Genomic DNA, 15,697 nt, shown 5'->3' with positions numbered 1-15,697 from the left:
AGTCTTTCTCAGATATAAAGGAAGCGCTATACAAACATGGGATCCTTGGTAATGGACTGAGTTTACTGGAACCACCGGATTTATTTCAGAAATGGCAATGCCATAATCAAGCACCAGATTTCAGCTTTGTATAGCTCGGTAAATTTCCCTTATATCCAAAGAGTTTGAAGCTGACCACAAGTAGCTCTTAAAAATCGAACATTAGATTTAAGGGATATAGATCTACCTTTAAGCATAATACTAACTGGATTATATGCCAAATGGATTAGTCAAGCTTTTGATACTGTTGCACATGGAAGACTACTATACAAGTTGGAGCAGTATAGCATTAAGGGCAAGTTGCTACAATGGATAAAAGGGTGGTTGTGTGGGAGAAGACAGAGTGGTAATCAATGGACACTGCTCTTATTAGTGAAGTTCTTCAGGGGGTCCATGTTAGGCCCATTATTGTTTTCTGTCATCAATTTCTTCATCAATGATATTGATGAAGGTATATCAGACTTAAAATCTGATATACCTTCATCAATACCAACCTTTGTATTGTCTCCATGTCTGCAGACAATACAAAGGTTGGTAGGGTTGTTAATGACAGTAAAAACGGTACACTACTGCAACAGGTTCTAGAAAAGTTGAGCAGATGGGCTGAGAAGTGGCAACTGATATTTGACATTGACTTACTGCAAAGTACTGCATATGGGTAGCAATAACCCAAGAGAAATATACCAACTGTATGGTGCTACACTCGGAGAAGTGGGGAATAAAAAATACCTGGGGTAATTGTGCAGTCAGATATGAAGTTCTCTGAGCACTGCAGATTGGCTGCCAGAGTAGGCCATGGAGTGTTGTCAATGATATATAGGAATTTTGCCAGCAGACAAGGAGGCGACCATCCCCTTGTATAAAGCAATGGTTAGGCAACACCTTGAGTACTTGTTTGTTATTTGGGTTTTAGGAGCATTAGCAACTAAGGCCATATTGCTCCGAAGATACGCGGTGGTCATTCCCTGACCTTTCCGCACGCTCCGTATTTAGAACTCACGGGCTCGAACCCCGGTCTAACCAAGAAGTGTGTGCTACGCACCACTGCTCCTACCCACCTGGCTACGGAGGCGCCACCTTGAGTACTGCTTACAGATCTGTAGGCCTCATTTTAGGAAGGATGTAGATTTGCTAGAATGAGTACAAAGAAAGGCAACAAGATTGGCGACAGGAACAATGGGGGGCTCTTACCAAGAAAGGCTTAAGTTCTGCAAGTTTCAGCATCTGGAGACTAGGTTGTTGTTGTTGTTATTTGATTTTTAGGAGCATTAGCAACTAAGGCCATATTGCTGCGGGGATATGTGGTGGTCATTCCCTGACCTTTCCGCATCCTCCGTATTTGGTGGTCACAGGCTCGATCCCTGGTCTAATCAAGAAGTGTGTGCTACGCACTGCTGCTCCTGCCCACCTGGCTACGGAGGCACCCCCTGGAGACTAGGCACCTGCAAGGTGATCTGATTGAGGTGTACAAGGCCTTGAATGGTTTGAGCAGGCTCAATGCTGATAGAATTCTTCCTCTTGTTCAAATTACGAACTTGAGGGGATATAGATGAGGAGGGGGCGGACGTTTGCCTTCAGCCAGCAGGTAGTTGATTTCTGGAACAGATTTCCATCTTTTATTGTTGTTGTGAAAGTTGATAGCTTACATAAATTTAAGGCTGAACTAGACCAACATTTGGAGTGACCGGATAGGTGAAATGAGAATTTTTTTTTTTTTTTTTTTTTTTGGCTGATGTAGTCACTCCAAATGTTGGTCTAGTTAGTTACACCTTTGAGTAAATCACACATCAGTACACTGTAATGACTGCTATCTAGTGGTTCCTTTATCTTCAGATTCTTAATGCATGAATAATCACTGCTGATAATCAGATCAAGATTATCACTCCCTCTGGCTGCCTCTCGAACATGCTGCTGTAGAAAACAATCATAAAATAAATCCACAAAAGTCTTGCTGGTGTTTGTTTGTTTGTTATTTGGTTTTTAGGAGCATTAGCAACTAAGGCCATATTGCTCCGGAGATATGCGGTGGTCATTCCCTGACCTCTCCGCATCCTCCGTATTTGGTGGTCAAGGGCTCGAACCCCGGTCTAATCAAGAAGTGTATGCTACACACTGCCGCTCCTGCCCACCTGGCTACGGAGGCGCCTCTTGCTGGTGTGCAAGTGACTGTATTAACTTTACTTATAATGTGGTGGAGTATTAAACTAACAAAATTTTAAATTTTATATCGTAAAATTGTAATAATTTCTTTCTATTACTTACTGAAAATGAGTATATCCAAGGGTTGGAAGTGATTTATATGTCTCCGCAAATCTTGCTAGACGATGAACACAACGAGCTAACTGAAATTAAATATTTTTTTTTTAAGAAAATTATTTTTGCCAGCTAAAGCAGTTAAAAAAATTATTCATAAGATTAATATTTTTTTATATTAATATGATAAGTGTAATTTTCTGACCTGATTTGTTTTAATTTTTTACATTAAAATCAGGTAGAAATTTTTTTTTTTAATTTGTTTATTTTTTTTAATTTTCTGAAAAATCCAATGCAGTAATTTCCAACCACTTAATCCAGATAACTGCAGTTGAGGCACAACGTCCCAGACTGGTTACCACAGGATTAATCATTTATCAGTTTAGGAATTTCTGTTTTTAGATAAATAAATCACATAGTCTAAGCATGAAATATCAAAGTTCAAATAAGCATAACCAAGAGCTCCAAAAATCCATTTACTAATGAGTAAATTTTGATCAGTTGAGAGTAGTTTTTCATTTCATCCACCTACTACAAATTTAAATATTAATAAACTTTCAAGCTCCATTTAAGCTTTACAATAGAAGAAACCTATTACACCAGAAGTAAAATGAATGTAATAACATTTCCATTTTCACTTCACAAAATAACATGTTAGTTTAAAAATTATCACATTCAATTTGATTTTCAAGGCAGTTCTGAAGTCATTCCATGCCCATGCCTCACCAGAGAGGGAAAAAAAAGGGTGGGGGGGACAAGGTGTCTCCTCTCTACCATGGTAGGGTTGGAAAGGAATCGAGTCAGGTGCTCGATTCTGATCCCCAATGAGGCTTGATGGCAGCGAAGCTGCATGGTTCAGGTCCGTGTGGACCAACTTGTGCCTCTTTTCGAACCTTGCGTAGACTGGACTGCTATTGTGTAATTACAGGCTTAATGTGATGTAGTTTATTTGTGACCTGTCCGTGCCACAAATTTTGCCACTGGGAATGTAATTTGGAGCATATTATTTGCCTGTAGTCTGTATAGGGGACTGACAGGCAATGATTATCCAGGGAAATAGCTGATTTGGCAGCGGTATCAGCTAATTCGTTTCCCTGGATCCCAATGTGGCTTGGGATCCAGCAAAAGTGAAAGTCAAATTCTAATTCCACAAAAGAAAAAAGGATCTGCCAGATCCGGGACAGGATCGGATGAGGGTTATACCTCATTGATAATAAAGCCTGTAACACACTTGATGAGTCACTATATATCACATACCTTTGGAAATCGCTATTTTTAATGTGATCAAGGGCTGTTTCTATTGCATGCAACTCTGTAGTATAAATGCTAGTTTCTTGTGGGATCTTACTGGATAATGTTTTGTGAGGAAACACAACAGCAGATCCCACATAACGTTCTGACTTTGATCCATCTGTATAGACTGTCAGAAAGTCAGAATACTGTTTTCTATGTGATGCAAAGAGTTGCTGATAGACAGATGGCTGCATAGTAATCTTCTCCTAGATCTTAAGGGAGAAGTTGCAAGTTGGAAGATGGGCAAGTCAGGGTGGAAGGAATTGCCTTGGTGACTGGGCAACATTCTCTACCATCATGTTTAGTTCATTTAACAGTCTTTGGATGAGAATACCAAAAGGTTCGTTGGCAGTCTGATGGGTGTTGTAGAGGTTTTCCCAACGTGGCTCAAAAACGGATGCCCACGCAGGATGATCCTGCAGGGATTTCAATTTAAAGGCATACTGTAAAGACTATGTCAAAGAGATAGAGATGGTTCATTTGCTTCAATGTAAAGGCTTTGGACAGGAGATGTGAGAACTGCTCCGGTGGCTGTCCAAATGGCGTGATGATGGACTGGATCTAACCACTGAAGTACACTATCTCTAGCAGAACCATAAACTGAGACCCATAATCAAGTTTGGAATGGACAAGGGCTCGGTAGAGACGAAGAAGGGTATAATGATCTGCACCCCACGAAGTTGACGAAAGGGCACAAAGGGTGTTAAGCCTCTTAGCACATCTTGTCCTAAGCTGACGAACATGTTGTAGAAATGTCGGCTCCTTGTCAAAAATAAGTCCAAAGAATTTGACTTCTGCTACAACTGAGATGTTGATTTGCCCAAGCTTTAATTCTGGGTCAAGATGAAGATTACGTTTGAGACAGAAGTGTACACAAACAGTTTTCTGCGATGAAAATCTGAACCCATTAGCCAATGATCAAGATGTAAGGTGATCAATGGTATTTTGAAGTTGCCTTTCAATGACCCTCATATTGCACGAATGACAAAATAAAAAAAAAAAATCGTCAACGTAGAGGGCATTGTTTACTGTAGGTGGAAGTTGTTCTGTAACAGAGTTTATTTTGATTGCAAAAAGCGTGACACTTAGAACAAATCCTTGTGGGACTCCCTCCTCCTGACAAAATACTCGAGAGTGTGTGGATCCTAAATGGACTTGAAATTGGCGATTCAAAAGAAAATTTTTAATAAAAAGAGGTAGGTTACCCCTAAGACCAAAGTTAAAGAGGTCTTTTGATATGCCAAATTGCCAGGCTGTGTCATAGGCTTTTTCAATATCAAAGAAAACTGCTACCAGATGCTTAGATTTAATAAAAGCATCACGAATATGTTTCAAGTCAGATTAAATGATCCAAAGTGGCTCTGTTTCATCGGAAGCCACACTATGTCCTGGAGAGCAGACCATTTGTTTCTAAATACCATATAAGGCGAGGATTAACCATTCTTTCCAGGATCTTGCAAACAGCTTGTCAGAGCAATAGGACAATAGTTACTTGGATTTCTAGGATCCTTTCCTGGTTTTGGAAAGGCAAGAACAAAAGGCAATATTGCCTTTTGCCAGGAATCCGGAAATTGTTTATTAAGAAAAATTCTATTAAATGAAATTAGGTGATCCGTAGATTATGATGAGAGGCGTTTTATCATTTCGTAATGGATGTCATCTGGCCCAACAGCACTTGCACACGTGAGAAATAGTGTGAATTTAACTCTCCCTGTGTAAAGGGCTTGTTATATGGTTCAAGCCCTTTTGAAGAGAAGTTTAATGGATATTTCTCTTTCAGGGCCGAAAACTGTGGGGGAATGATGTTATTGCAGAGGTTTCTACAAGTTTCCCCTAGAGTGTTTGCAACTGCAGTTCGATCTGAAACTGAACATCCATTGTCCTCGAGGATCACTGAAGGGCTTGGTGGATATTTCCCCTTCATTTTCCGGATTTTATCCCAGATTTATTTGAGCTAGCCGCCTGAGTTATGAATCATGTAAAACGGATCCAAGATTTGCTTTGGCTCTGACTTATTATTATTATTGTTGTTGCTCTTATATTATTTCTCCCCGATTGGGGCTTTCCACTCCTTGACGGATACTGCTACCAAGTACACAGGGTGGTTGTAATGTCTGGTGTTACTGTCGGTCGAGGAAATCTCTGACTATCCTACAGGTGTTCAGGATTGCGACTTTCTGGAGTTCCTTGTAGGTGTTCTCTGGGAGACCTATTGCTGCTAGGCCGCTATGTAGAGCCTTTGGTACCATACCGGTGGTTAACACGATGATTGGGATGGTTGATACTTCTTGCATATGCCACATCTCCTTGATCTCGTGTCTCAGGTTCGTGTACTTCCTAATTTTTTCCTCATTGGTTTTCTGGACATTGCTAGTGTTCGACACCGCTATGTCAATCAGGTAGGTAGCCTTTTCCATCTTGTCCACCTACCATTTCTGCAATAACATCATTCCGGGATGGTCTTATCCGTTATTATGGCGTGATCCCAGTACAGCTTGTGGGTTCGGGTCTCTAGTACTGCCTGGGGTTCGTACCTGTAGTATGATACACTTTCTTTGGTCAACTGGTATTTCCTCGCTAGCTTCTGATGTATTATCCTGGCTACCTGGTCATGTCTATGAGTGTACTCAGTCTGGGTGATCACCTTGCACCCCGTGGTGATGTGTTGGATCGTTTCTTAGGCCAGGTGGCATCGTCGACATGTGTCATCTGACATTCCGGGCTCCTTTGAGATGTATTTTCGGTAATACTCCAGAACACGGTGCCCCTTTGACAATTACGTCGAGAAGAAGAGGGGGAAAGCAGTGACGTACGGTTCGTAATTCCGCCCACTCACTGCGTTCCCCCTCTTCTTCTCGACAACTGCACGTGGTGAATATCACGCGACATAACAGTATGGCGGAACCGAAAAATAACGAAATTATCGGCAACAGTAATTTTTTCGGAGCAGCAGCCAAAATAATTGCAAATTAAACACACTAATTTCGTTCTTTAAAACGAAAAAAAAATAATGAGACGCAGCAAACGACCAATTTTCGACAAATAACTGGCGAAGTCCCACAAAAAGGTACCCTACCATTTTTAATTAAACACAAACGAAAGACAATTAAAAACGTGATTCCCAATTGAAAAACGTTCTTCAAAACGGAAAAAAAAAAAAAATGAGACGCAGCAAACGACCAATTTTCGACAAATAACTGGCGAAGTCTCGCAAAAAGGTACCCTACCATTTTTAATTAAACACAAACGAAAGACAATTAAAAACATAATTCCCAATATACATTTTTTTTTTTCGTCCAACGACTGGTTTTTGCTTGAATCCTTCCCGAAGTCGCATGAAAACAACCTTTTCTGGCTAAACAGAAACAAAAGTCAATTAACACGTGCAAGGAACAATAAAATTGCTCTTTGCATAAGCACAAAACGGCAACATAGAATTTTTTTTTTTTTTAAAAAAAACGCAACGGACACAATACTACGTTAATAATACGTGAAAATAACACAGAAATACAAGACAAACTAAACTCACCTCACAGCAGCAAAAAACAAAGAAACAGTTTACCAGCAGGATGGAACGGGATAATGACAAAATGAAAACCACGAGGCAATAACCATAAAAGCAAGAAGTAACAGCTCAGCACCGTACGCACTAAAAACCAACATTCAAAAGAAAGAATACGCAACGAATTTCGCATTTAGCGCTCCAGTGACGTCGTGTCACGTGACATCCACGTGAAACGAAGAGGGGACGCAGTCAGTAGGCGGGATCAAAACCTGTCAATCACTGCTTTCCCCCATTCTGACAGCCAATTACAAGGGGGCACCGTATATTGGAGTATGGCCGTATTTTCTATAGTTTCTGGTGTTGATTACCTGGTCTTGGATGGCCAGCATGAATCCTTCAGTCTCGGGGAAGAGCATCCCACTTGTGAGCCATGCATTGGAAGCAATGGTGCCGATGTGATCTTGATGGACGTCATTGTAGTGTCGTCTTTACTCATCTTTCTAACTTCGTTTCTTTTACTGTCTGGGTGGGAGCGGTTTCCTCGATTAGGCTGAGTGGGGTATACCACTTATCTATCTTCCTTGTGGCCTGATGGAGTGGTGCTGTGTAGTTCTCGAAGTAATCCTTCGGGTTAACTATTGCTGTTTTCTGTTGTTCTATCAGGCCCCTTCCTCCCTCTTTCCGAGGTATTGTTATTCTCTCCACTGCTGACTTCGGGTGGTGTTGGTGACTCTTAGTCATCATTGTCCTTCTCTTTCGCATGATATCTTCTAGCTCGGTGTTAGTCCAATCTATGAACCCAAATGTGTATGTTAGTACTGGAGTTGCATAGGTGTTTATGGCTTTAACTGTATATTCCCTCCATTCAATTTTGCTTTCAGCAGGCTTCTGAGTCTCTGATGATATTTTTCGGTCAGGCACTTCTTGATTTTCTTGTACTCTTAACTACTCAGCCTGCATCAATCCCTCCCTAGGTATATGTAGGTCTCTCCTTCTGTCATAGCTTCAATCTTCATACCAGTCAGCAGCTGGTAGTTTCGGCCAACTAATTTTCCCTGGTGCAGTGTGTGGGTCTTGCATTTTTCTAGACAAAATTCCATCCTGACGTCCTTGCTGAATTCTTTGGTGATTCGGAGTAGTTCTGGAGTTGCTTCTCGGTTGCTGCGTAGAGATCGATGTCATCCACGCACATCAGGTGGGTGAGGGTGTACAGGTTCTTTCTTCCTTCTTTGAGGATATATCCATACTTGCTGCTGCTGTTGAGCATGGTGGATAGCGGGTTGAGTGCTAGATAGAACCGTAGTGGGCTCACAGCATCTCCCTGAAAGATTCCTCTTCTAATGGGATTGGCCTGGTTGTGATGTTCTCGACCTTAATGGTGGTACTCCATTTTGCCATTGTTGCTCCTAGGAAGTTTGTCACTATCGGATTGACCTTGTAGATCTTCAGGGTCACTATTAGTCAGCTATGAGGTACGGAGTCGAAGGCCTTGCATTAATCGATGTAGGCCGTATATAGGTTGCAGCACTTCTTGTAGGCTTGCCCCATAACTGTGGCATCTATGGTTAATTGCTCTTTGCATCCTTTGCTCCTCCGCTTGCATCCTTTCTGCTGTTTGGCCATTATGTTCTGACTCTCTAAGTGGTCTGATATCTTCTTAGTTATGCAGCTGGTCAGAATCTTGTACATCGTTGGGAGGCATGTGATTGGCCTGTATTTCGCCAGGTTTCTTGTATCTTCATCTTTAGGCTTCAGATATGCGACTCCTTCAGTGAGAAACTTCGGGACTGTCTCCGGGTTGCTTATCATTCGAGTGAACTGCTCTGCTAGGTGCTTGTGTGTGCAGGTGAGCTTCTTGTACCAGTAGTTGTGGATGTTATCAATTCCCGGGGTTCGCCAGTTGTGAGTGTTCCTGATCGACTGTTTTACTTCTTCTTCTCGAATCTCCCATTCTCTCATCTCTTGTATATCCTTCGTTTTCTTCCGTTCTACTTCTATCCAGGGTGCTCTGCTGTTATGTCTTACTTCACTGCTCCAGATAGTTCCCCAGAACTCTTTGATCGTCTTCTTCTCGGGTGGTCCGTTTCCTGCTTTCTCATGTTCACCCAGTTTCCTGTAGAAGGTTCTTTGGTCCTCATCGAAGATTCGGTTGTTAATTTTCCTCTGGGAGCTCTCTTTGTATCAGTTTAGTCTCTTGCTGAGTGCGAGGAGGTTCTGCTTCAGTGTGTCCAAGTATTCTCCTATTCTCTGATTTCTAGTCTCATGTTTGCTGTGGACACTGTCTCTCTTGAGGATGCTCTTCACCTTTCCAATCAATTTCTTACTTCTATTACCCTTTTGGTACTGGGTCAACTGACCTATCTTGACTCTTAATTCTTCTATCTTCTGCTGAAGTCTTCTTTCCCCAGCTGGCGGTTCCTTCTGTTTTCAGTTCTTCTGCTGCTGGTCTCTCGTTTCTTTTCCATTAATCCTAGTGGCTGCTATGGCAGCACAGTATATGGCTGTGTGGATAGCCTCCAGTGTTGCACCATTGTTGTCAAGGTAATGTGGCATTATATGCCAATTGAGGTGGTCTGTTAGATTTTATTTGACACAGGATTTTATTTGGCCTCTGCTTAGGTATCACATGGGTTCTTGTGGGGTCCATTCCTTCGAATTCTGTTAGGGTATCATCCACTCGTCTTTATTCTGGATAGCATGATGTCGTCTCTTTCCACTTCAGCTATTTTGGGTTGTACTTCCTCCTCTGGTTCCATATTGACCATATTCTTTGTGCTTTGTAGCAGATCACTGACATCCTGCTTGATTTTTTTCCAAGATGGCAGGAGCTATTGTCCAGTGGTTCTTCGTGACGATGGTCCTTCTTTGATCTGTTAATCGCTGTTCAGTGACCTGAATATCTGGGTATCATTCCAACCACTTGGTATATAGTCATGATTTGTACATTGTCATATCGGTCTCTAGCCTGGTTATTTCATAGTATGCTCGCATGATGTATTCATTTCAATGCTCCACTTTGTGCATTGGTGTTTTCTTCCTTCCTTTCTAGCGCAGCTGCGCAGGAAACACTTCCAGTTGGTGGAGCTGGATGGTTTTGCCCTTCTCTTGTGGGTAGCCTTACGGGGGACACCACTTGCTCTACTGTCTTGCTCGGGAGACAGTCTCCAACTTTTCGAACCGACCCCTCTGCCTAAGGCCTGAATGCGAGTGACTTTATCCTGCGCCACACTTGATGCAGAATGAATAATATTTATTTGCGACATCATCCATCTATGGAGTTGGACTTGTTTAGCTTCGGCTTATGTCCAGTGGTTTATTTATTTATTTATTTTAGTTCTCGCGAGTGACACCAGATGGTGCCACTATCAACCTCAGCCGTCACTCCGACTTTGGGGAAGGTAAGTCCAATGGGGTAATTTTCGCATTTTTTTTTTTTTTTTATATTATCATTATATCAGTCTTCCAGCGTAATAGAGCCACGTTCACTTCCACCTATGTGGGATTCGAGCCCAGGTCCATCAGGCTGGTGGTCCAGTGTCTTAACCACTGGGCCATCATGCTCCGCTTATTATTATTATTATTAGTCATATGGTGCAAGGAAGCCTGAGGTTTATGCTGCACCAGCAAAAAAAAAAAAATTCCGAGTTACCCTGAGAGTGAGAGTGAGAGAGAAGTAGAAAGGAATCACCAAGAAAGAGAAGAATGATGATTGTTGGGTGCGCTTTCGGACATAACACGTGCATGTTTAAATGCTATATTAAATTTTCAGTTGTGGGATATCGGCGGAATATCCCCAAAGCTTTGTTTTGTGCTTTTTTAGTGCTGTGCATTCTGAATTCCACCAAGGTTTGGGAAATAGTGGGAACTGGCTGGATGTTTTTGGGAATTGCAATTTCAGCTGCATGGACAATCGTTTCTGTGACATACATGACCGCATCATTGATGGGCTCCTGACTGACTGTAGTGATGTAAAGATTTGCCAGATATTGAAAGGCATTCCAGTCAGCCTGATCAATCTTCCACCACGGCAAACTAAATGGCAGACACAGTCTACCACTAGTTAGGGTGATTATCACGGGGAAGTGATCGCTTTCATATGGGTTTTCATCTACCTCCCAAGTAAGTGAAGGAAGGAGAGAAGAGGAGCATATAGAAAGATCAATGGCAGAGAATGTACGGGTAGGCATGTGAAAGAAGGTGTTTGTTTCCACATTTAGGAGGGAGAGATCATTGTTAGTGAGCATATGTTCTGACTCATCCCCTTCCATTGATGTTAGCACTACCCCACAGAGTGTTATGTCCATTGAAATCCCCAAGAATTAAGCAGGGGGGAGGCAATTGTATTATAAGATCATCAAGGTGTTTCTGGGGGATGTCAACCCCAGGTGACAAATAAACAGAGCAGACAGTTAATAAGAACCCCACTGTAAGGCGAACTGCTACAGCCTCAACGCTAGTTATAAGTTTCAAAGGCTGAAATGGGATCTGGTTGCCCATGAGGATTGCAACTCCTCCATGAGCAGGACCATCCACAATTCTATCCTTACGAATGATGGTAATGTTATGCACGGCAGGGTCATCATTTGCCTTTAAATAAGTCTCCTGTATGCAAAAGAAAGCTGGTTTGTGCTTTTGCAGGAGTGCCTTGATGTCATCAGTATTTTGCCGGAACCAAGGCAATTCCACTGTAGAAATTTAGCCATTATTTGGGCTTGGTGGTCCATCAGGTGGCTTCCAAGGTGATGAGAGCTTAATTTTGTCAGTCTTGGATTTATCTTTCCTTGGGAAGAATGAACGCTGTCCTGTGTCCATTTCTTCCTCCGCAAAGAGTTCCAAGACTGGCTCATCATGTACCTCCTTGGTTTCGAAATCCATTATTTCTTGCCCTGAAGTGGGTAGTTCAGGTTTCTGTGATGTTAATTTGGTGTTTACTGTTGGTAATGATGGAGCATTGGGAGGTACCGATATTGGAGTAGCAGCTAACTGCGATTTTTGGGTGAGCTTTAGTGAACTCAATAAATAGCAAGCAATGGAGTGAACGAGTCCCTTGGGGGAACATTCATATTAGTTTGTATCCCGATGATTTTTTTTTTTTTTTTAATGTAAACCTCAAACACAAGAGGTATTAGAACCTATAGTACTTGGTACCGTGCTTGGGTTGGAGGTTGAGAAGACAAAAGAAGATATTTGTTGACATTGGACTTTAATCCTATAGACTGTAATTTTCAGGAAATACGTATGAAGGAAGGTTGTTCCAGAAAATGACAGTTGAATGAATAAATGAAGAAGATGAAAATTTGGTTCTGTGAGTCTGAAGTTGGACAGTAAATGGATGTTGGCTGGTGGCGGCACGTGTTCGGACTGTTTTGAAAGAGAGAGTGGGCATTACAGAAGCCAATTCAGAAGAACAGCACCCATGGAAATATCTGTAGAAGAGGCATGCAGCAGAAACAGTATGAGATAGCGAGTGGAGAGACTCTGGTAGAGACGAATCATTAATTAACCTAACAGCCCTCTTCTGAACGAAATCAAGAAGCCTGAGAGAGGTTTTGGGGGCACCACCCCCAGATGTGGGAACAATATTCCATGGTAGGGCGAATTTGTGATTTGTACAGAGTGAACAGCTGTTTGGAAGAAAATTAAAGGAGAGAGCGAAAAAGAAAACCAAGTTTTTTAGATGCAGAGGAAGCAATATTTGTAATGTGCTTGTGCCAAGAGATATTAGAAGTTAGGGTAATCCCCAAAAGAGATATATCATTTTGCCTAGAAATCAGAGTGTCACCAAAGATAAGCATAAGAGCAGAAGAAGAATCCTTTTTGCGAGATATAAGACAAGTTTTAGAACGATTGAAATCAACTAAGTTGTCTTCGTCCCACTGGAGAATTACCTCGAGATCAGCATTTAAAGAATTGGTAGCAGATATTCGAGAAGTTGTATTCCACATTGCATTCCACTTTCCATTTTCTCAAAATGGAAAGTGGAATGGAATGTGCTATCATCAATATCCAGTCATGGAAGGTCATTAATATACAAGAGGAAAAGAGTGGGGGAAAGAACTTGGGGACACCAGCATTAGTGGAGAAGTTAGAAGACAGAGAGCCATCTACCATCACCCTCAGTGAGTGATCAGAGAGAAAACTGGATAACCAATTACAAAAAACAGTTGGCAAACCATAAGATGGAAGCTTGTTTAGAAGACCTTTATGCCAAATACGATCAAAAGCCTTTGAGATGTCAAGAGCAACTGCTTGGGTTTCACCAAACTTTTCCATTGAATTTGTCCATAAATGGGTAATATAAGCCAGAATATCACCAGTGGATCGACACTGATGGAATCCATACTGGCGATTGTTGATCAGACAGGTTTCTAGGTAGTTTAAGTCTTGGCAGTTAATTGATTTCTCCATTACTTTAAAAGAGTAAAGTAATTGCAATGGGACGATAATTGGATGGGAGGGATTTGTCACCCTTTTTAGGAACTGGCTGGATATGAGCAAATTTTCAAGCAGAAGGAAAAATGCCTTTGGAATAAGAAAGTGAAAAAAGGCAGCAAAGAACAGGAGTAAATTCAGGAGCACAGGTTCTGAGAACAAGTGGAGAAATACCATCGGAACCTGGAGCTTTCTTAGCCTCAAGATTCATCAAATTCCTTTTGACGGAAGACCACAGGAGGCATTGAATGGAACGTTTGGGAATGGTGGGAGGTGTTTTACAAAGATCATTAATACATGAGTTGGAAGAAAAATGGGATGCTAGCAGGTCAGCTTCATCCTTGGCTGAAGTGACAACAGAACCATCTGGTTTGGACAGAGGTGGGAGCAGAGGTGGGCAAAAGTTGCGGTCAATAGCTTTGGCAAGAGACCAGAATGCTCGGCTACCATTAGGGCAAGAAGCACGTTTTCTACTCTTAGCCTGTTCAAACTCTAGTTTGGACTGATCAATAATTGATTTACAATTGTTGCGAGCTTTGGTGTAGGCAGAAAATGAAACCAATGAATTAGAAATAAGCCAATTACGATATGCAACATTCTTCTCTTGAACAGCCTTGGCACATTTATTGGAAAACCAAGGTTTAGATAAAGGATGAGATTTTAAAGTGGAGTGTGGAATAAAGGATTCCATTCCTGCAAGAATAATTTCACTGACACGATCTGAGCAAACGTTGACATCAGAAGTTTTGAAACAGTAATCCGACCAAGTGAAAGAAGAAAAGAAATCTCGCAGGTCATCCCATTTTGCATTCTTGTAATGCCAAACAATATGAGGTTGGGAATAGCCATGAGATAAAGGCTCCATTGGAGAAGAGAAAATCACCAAGTTGTGATCTGAGGTGCCTAAAGGACCTCTCACTTCGACCGTGTACTTAGAAGTGTTGTTTGTGAGAAAAAGATCAAGCGTGTTGGCTGTATGGTTAGGATTGTTCGGTATCCTTGTAGGTAAATGAACAATCTGTGCAAGGTCATTAGAAATTGCAAAAGCCTCAGCATCTCGACCAGCTGTCGGTGTGACTAGAAAACGGAAGCCAGCTGGAGTTGTGAACATTAAAATCAACAAGGAAAATTACCTCACTGTTAGGAAAGTTGGACTGGAGAAAGTCAAGTTGCAAAGAGAGGAAGTCAAAGAGCTCCAAGTGAGGAGTGGAGTTGGAAGAACGGTAGAGACAACAGATGAATTTGACACAATGAGGTAGAGAGATTTTGAGCCAGAGAAGATTGAAAAGAGGAGATTCCAAATTACCAAGTCTCTGACAGGGAATATCGGAAAGGACATATGCACAAATACCACCTTTGAAGCAAAAGGAATCATACAGTGAATAATTTGGGCAACTGAGATGAGCAGTAGTTGAATCAACTGATAACTGAGATTCTGTCAGAAAAAGTACATGGGGTTTGGCAGACTGCAAGTGGAAATGTGCATCGTTGAGATTAGAATTGAGACCACGTATAGCTGTGAAAGGAATAAAGAAGTGATGCTCTTACCAGAAACTTTCTGGGTGTATGAAGGCTTCCCGCTATTTATTGGCTGGATGTTTTCTGGCCTCTGGGTAGGAGATGTTCAGCTCCATTTTTAATTTTTGAATCTCTTTTCCGTCCTTCCACCGCTAGCATGCTCAAAAGTATGCAGGATACTCTCCTTGGCAGTTAGTACAATTAGGCTTAGGAGCTAGACATTCCTTGTTCTCGTGATCTTTAGCACCACATTGAGCACAGGCAGGGTTACCACAGCAAGCTGTTTGTGAGTGGCCATACTTTTGACATCTAAAACACCTCAGTAGGTTTGGCACATTCATCCTCATGGGGCAGTTTAAATAGCCTGCCTTGATGGCACTTGGAGGCCATGGGGTGTTGAATGTAAGGATAAGAACTCAGGTAGGGACGAGATTCCCATCCTTTCGCATGGATATTCGCTTGACAGCTGTCACTCCTTGTTCTTTTAATTCAGAGCAGATCTCTTCTTCAGAAACGTGAAGATCCCACTCTGATATGGCACCTCATGATGAGTTCAGAGTTTTGTGTGGGGTTATGATGATGGGTATTCCCCCTATAGATGTAGCTTTCAAAATTTTTTAAGAATGCATTGTATTTGATGTACTTCAACTAAAATAT

At 41.7% G+C, this 15,697-nt stretch overlaps 1 protein-coding gene across 1 annotated transcript in view; it reads right to left on the bottom strand.

Annotated features, from left to right (window-relative positions):
- Adsl (adenylosuccinate lyase) overlaps positions 1–15,697 on the bottom strand; it is a 237,367-nt gene that overhangs the window by 155,171 nt on the left and 66,499 nt on the right. The window contains exon 4 of the mRNA XM_090376996.1: positions 2,302–2,381. Coding sequence (XP_090233122.1) covers positions 2,302–2,381 — 80 coding nt within the window. The remainder of the gene's footprint in view (positions 1–2,301; positions 2,382–15,697) is intronic.

The sequence above is a fragment of the Mastigoproctus giganteus genome, chromosome 7 (assembly GCF_048544385.1).
Source record: "Mastigoproctus giganteus isolate SK-2022 chromosome 7, ASM4854438v1, whole genome shotgun sequence".
Lineage (NCBI taxonomy): Eukaryota > Metazoa > Arthropoda > Arachnida > Uropygi > Thelyphonidae > Mastigoproctus > Mastigoproctus giganteus.
This window is presented reverse-complemented; position numbering and strand designations above follow the sequence as displayed.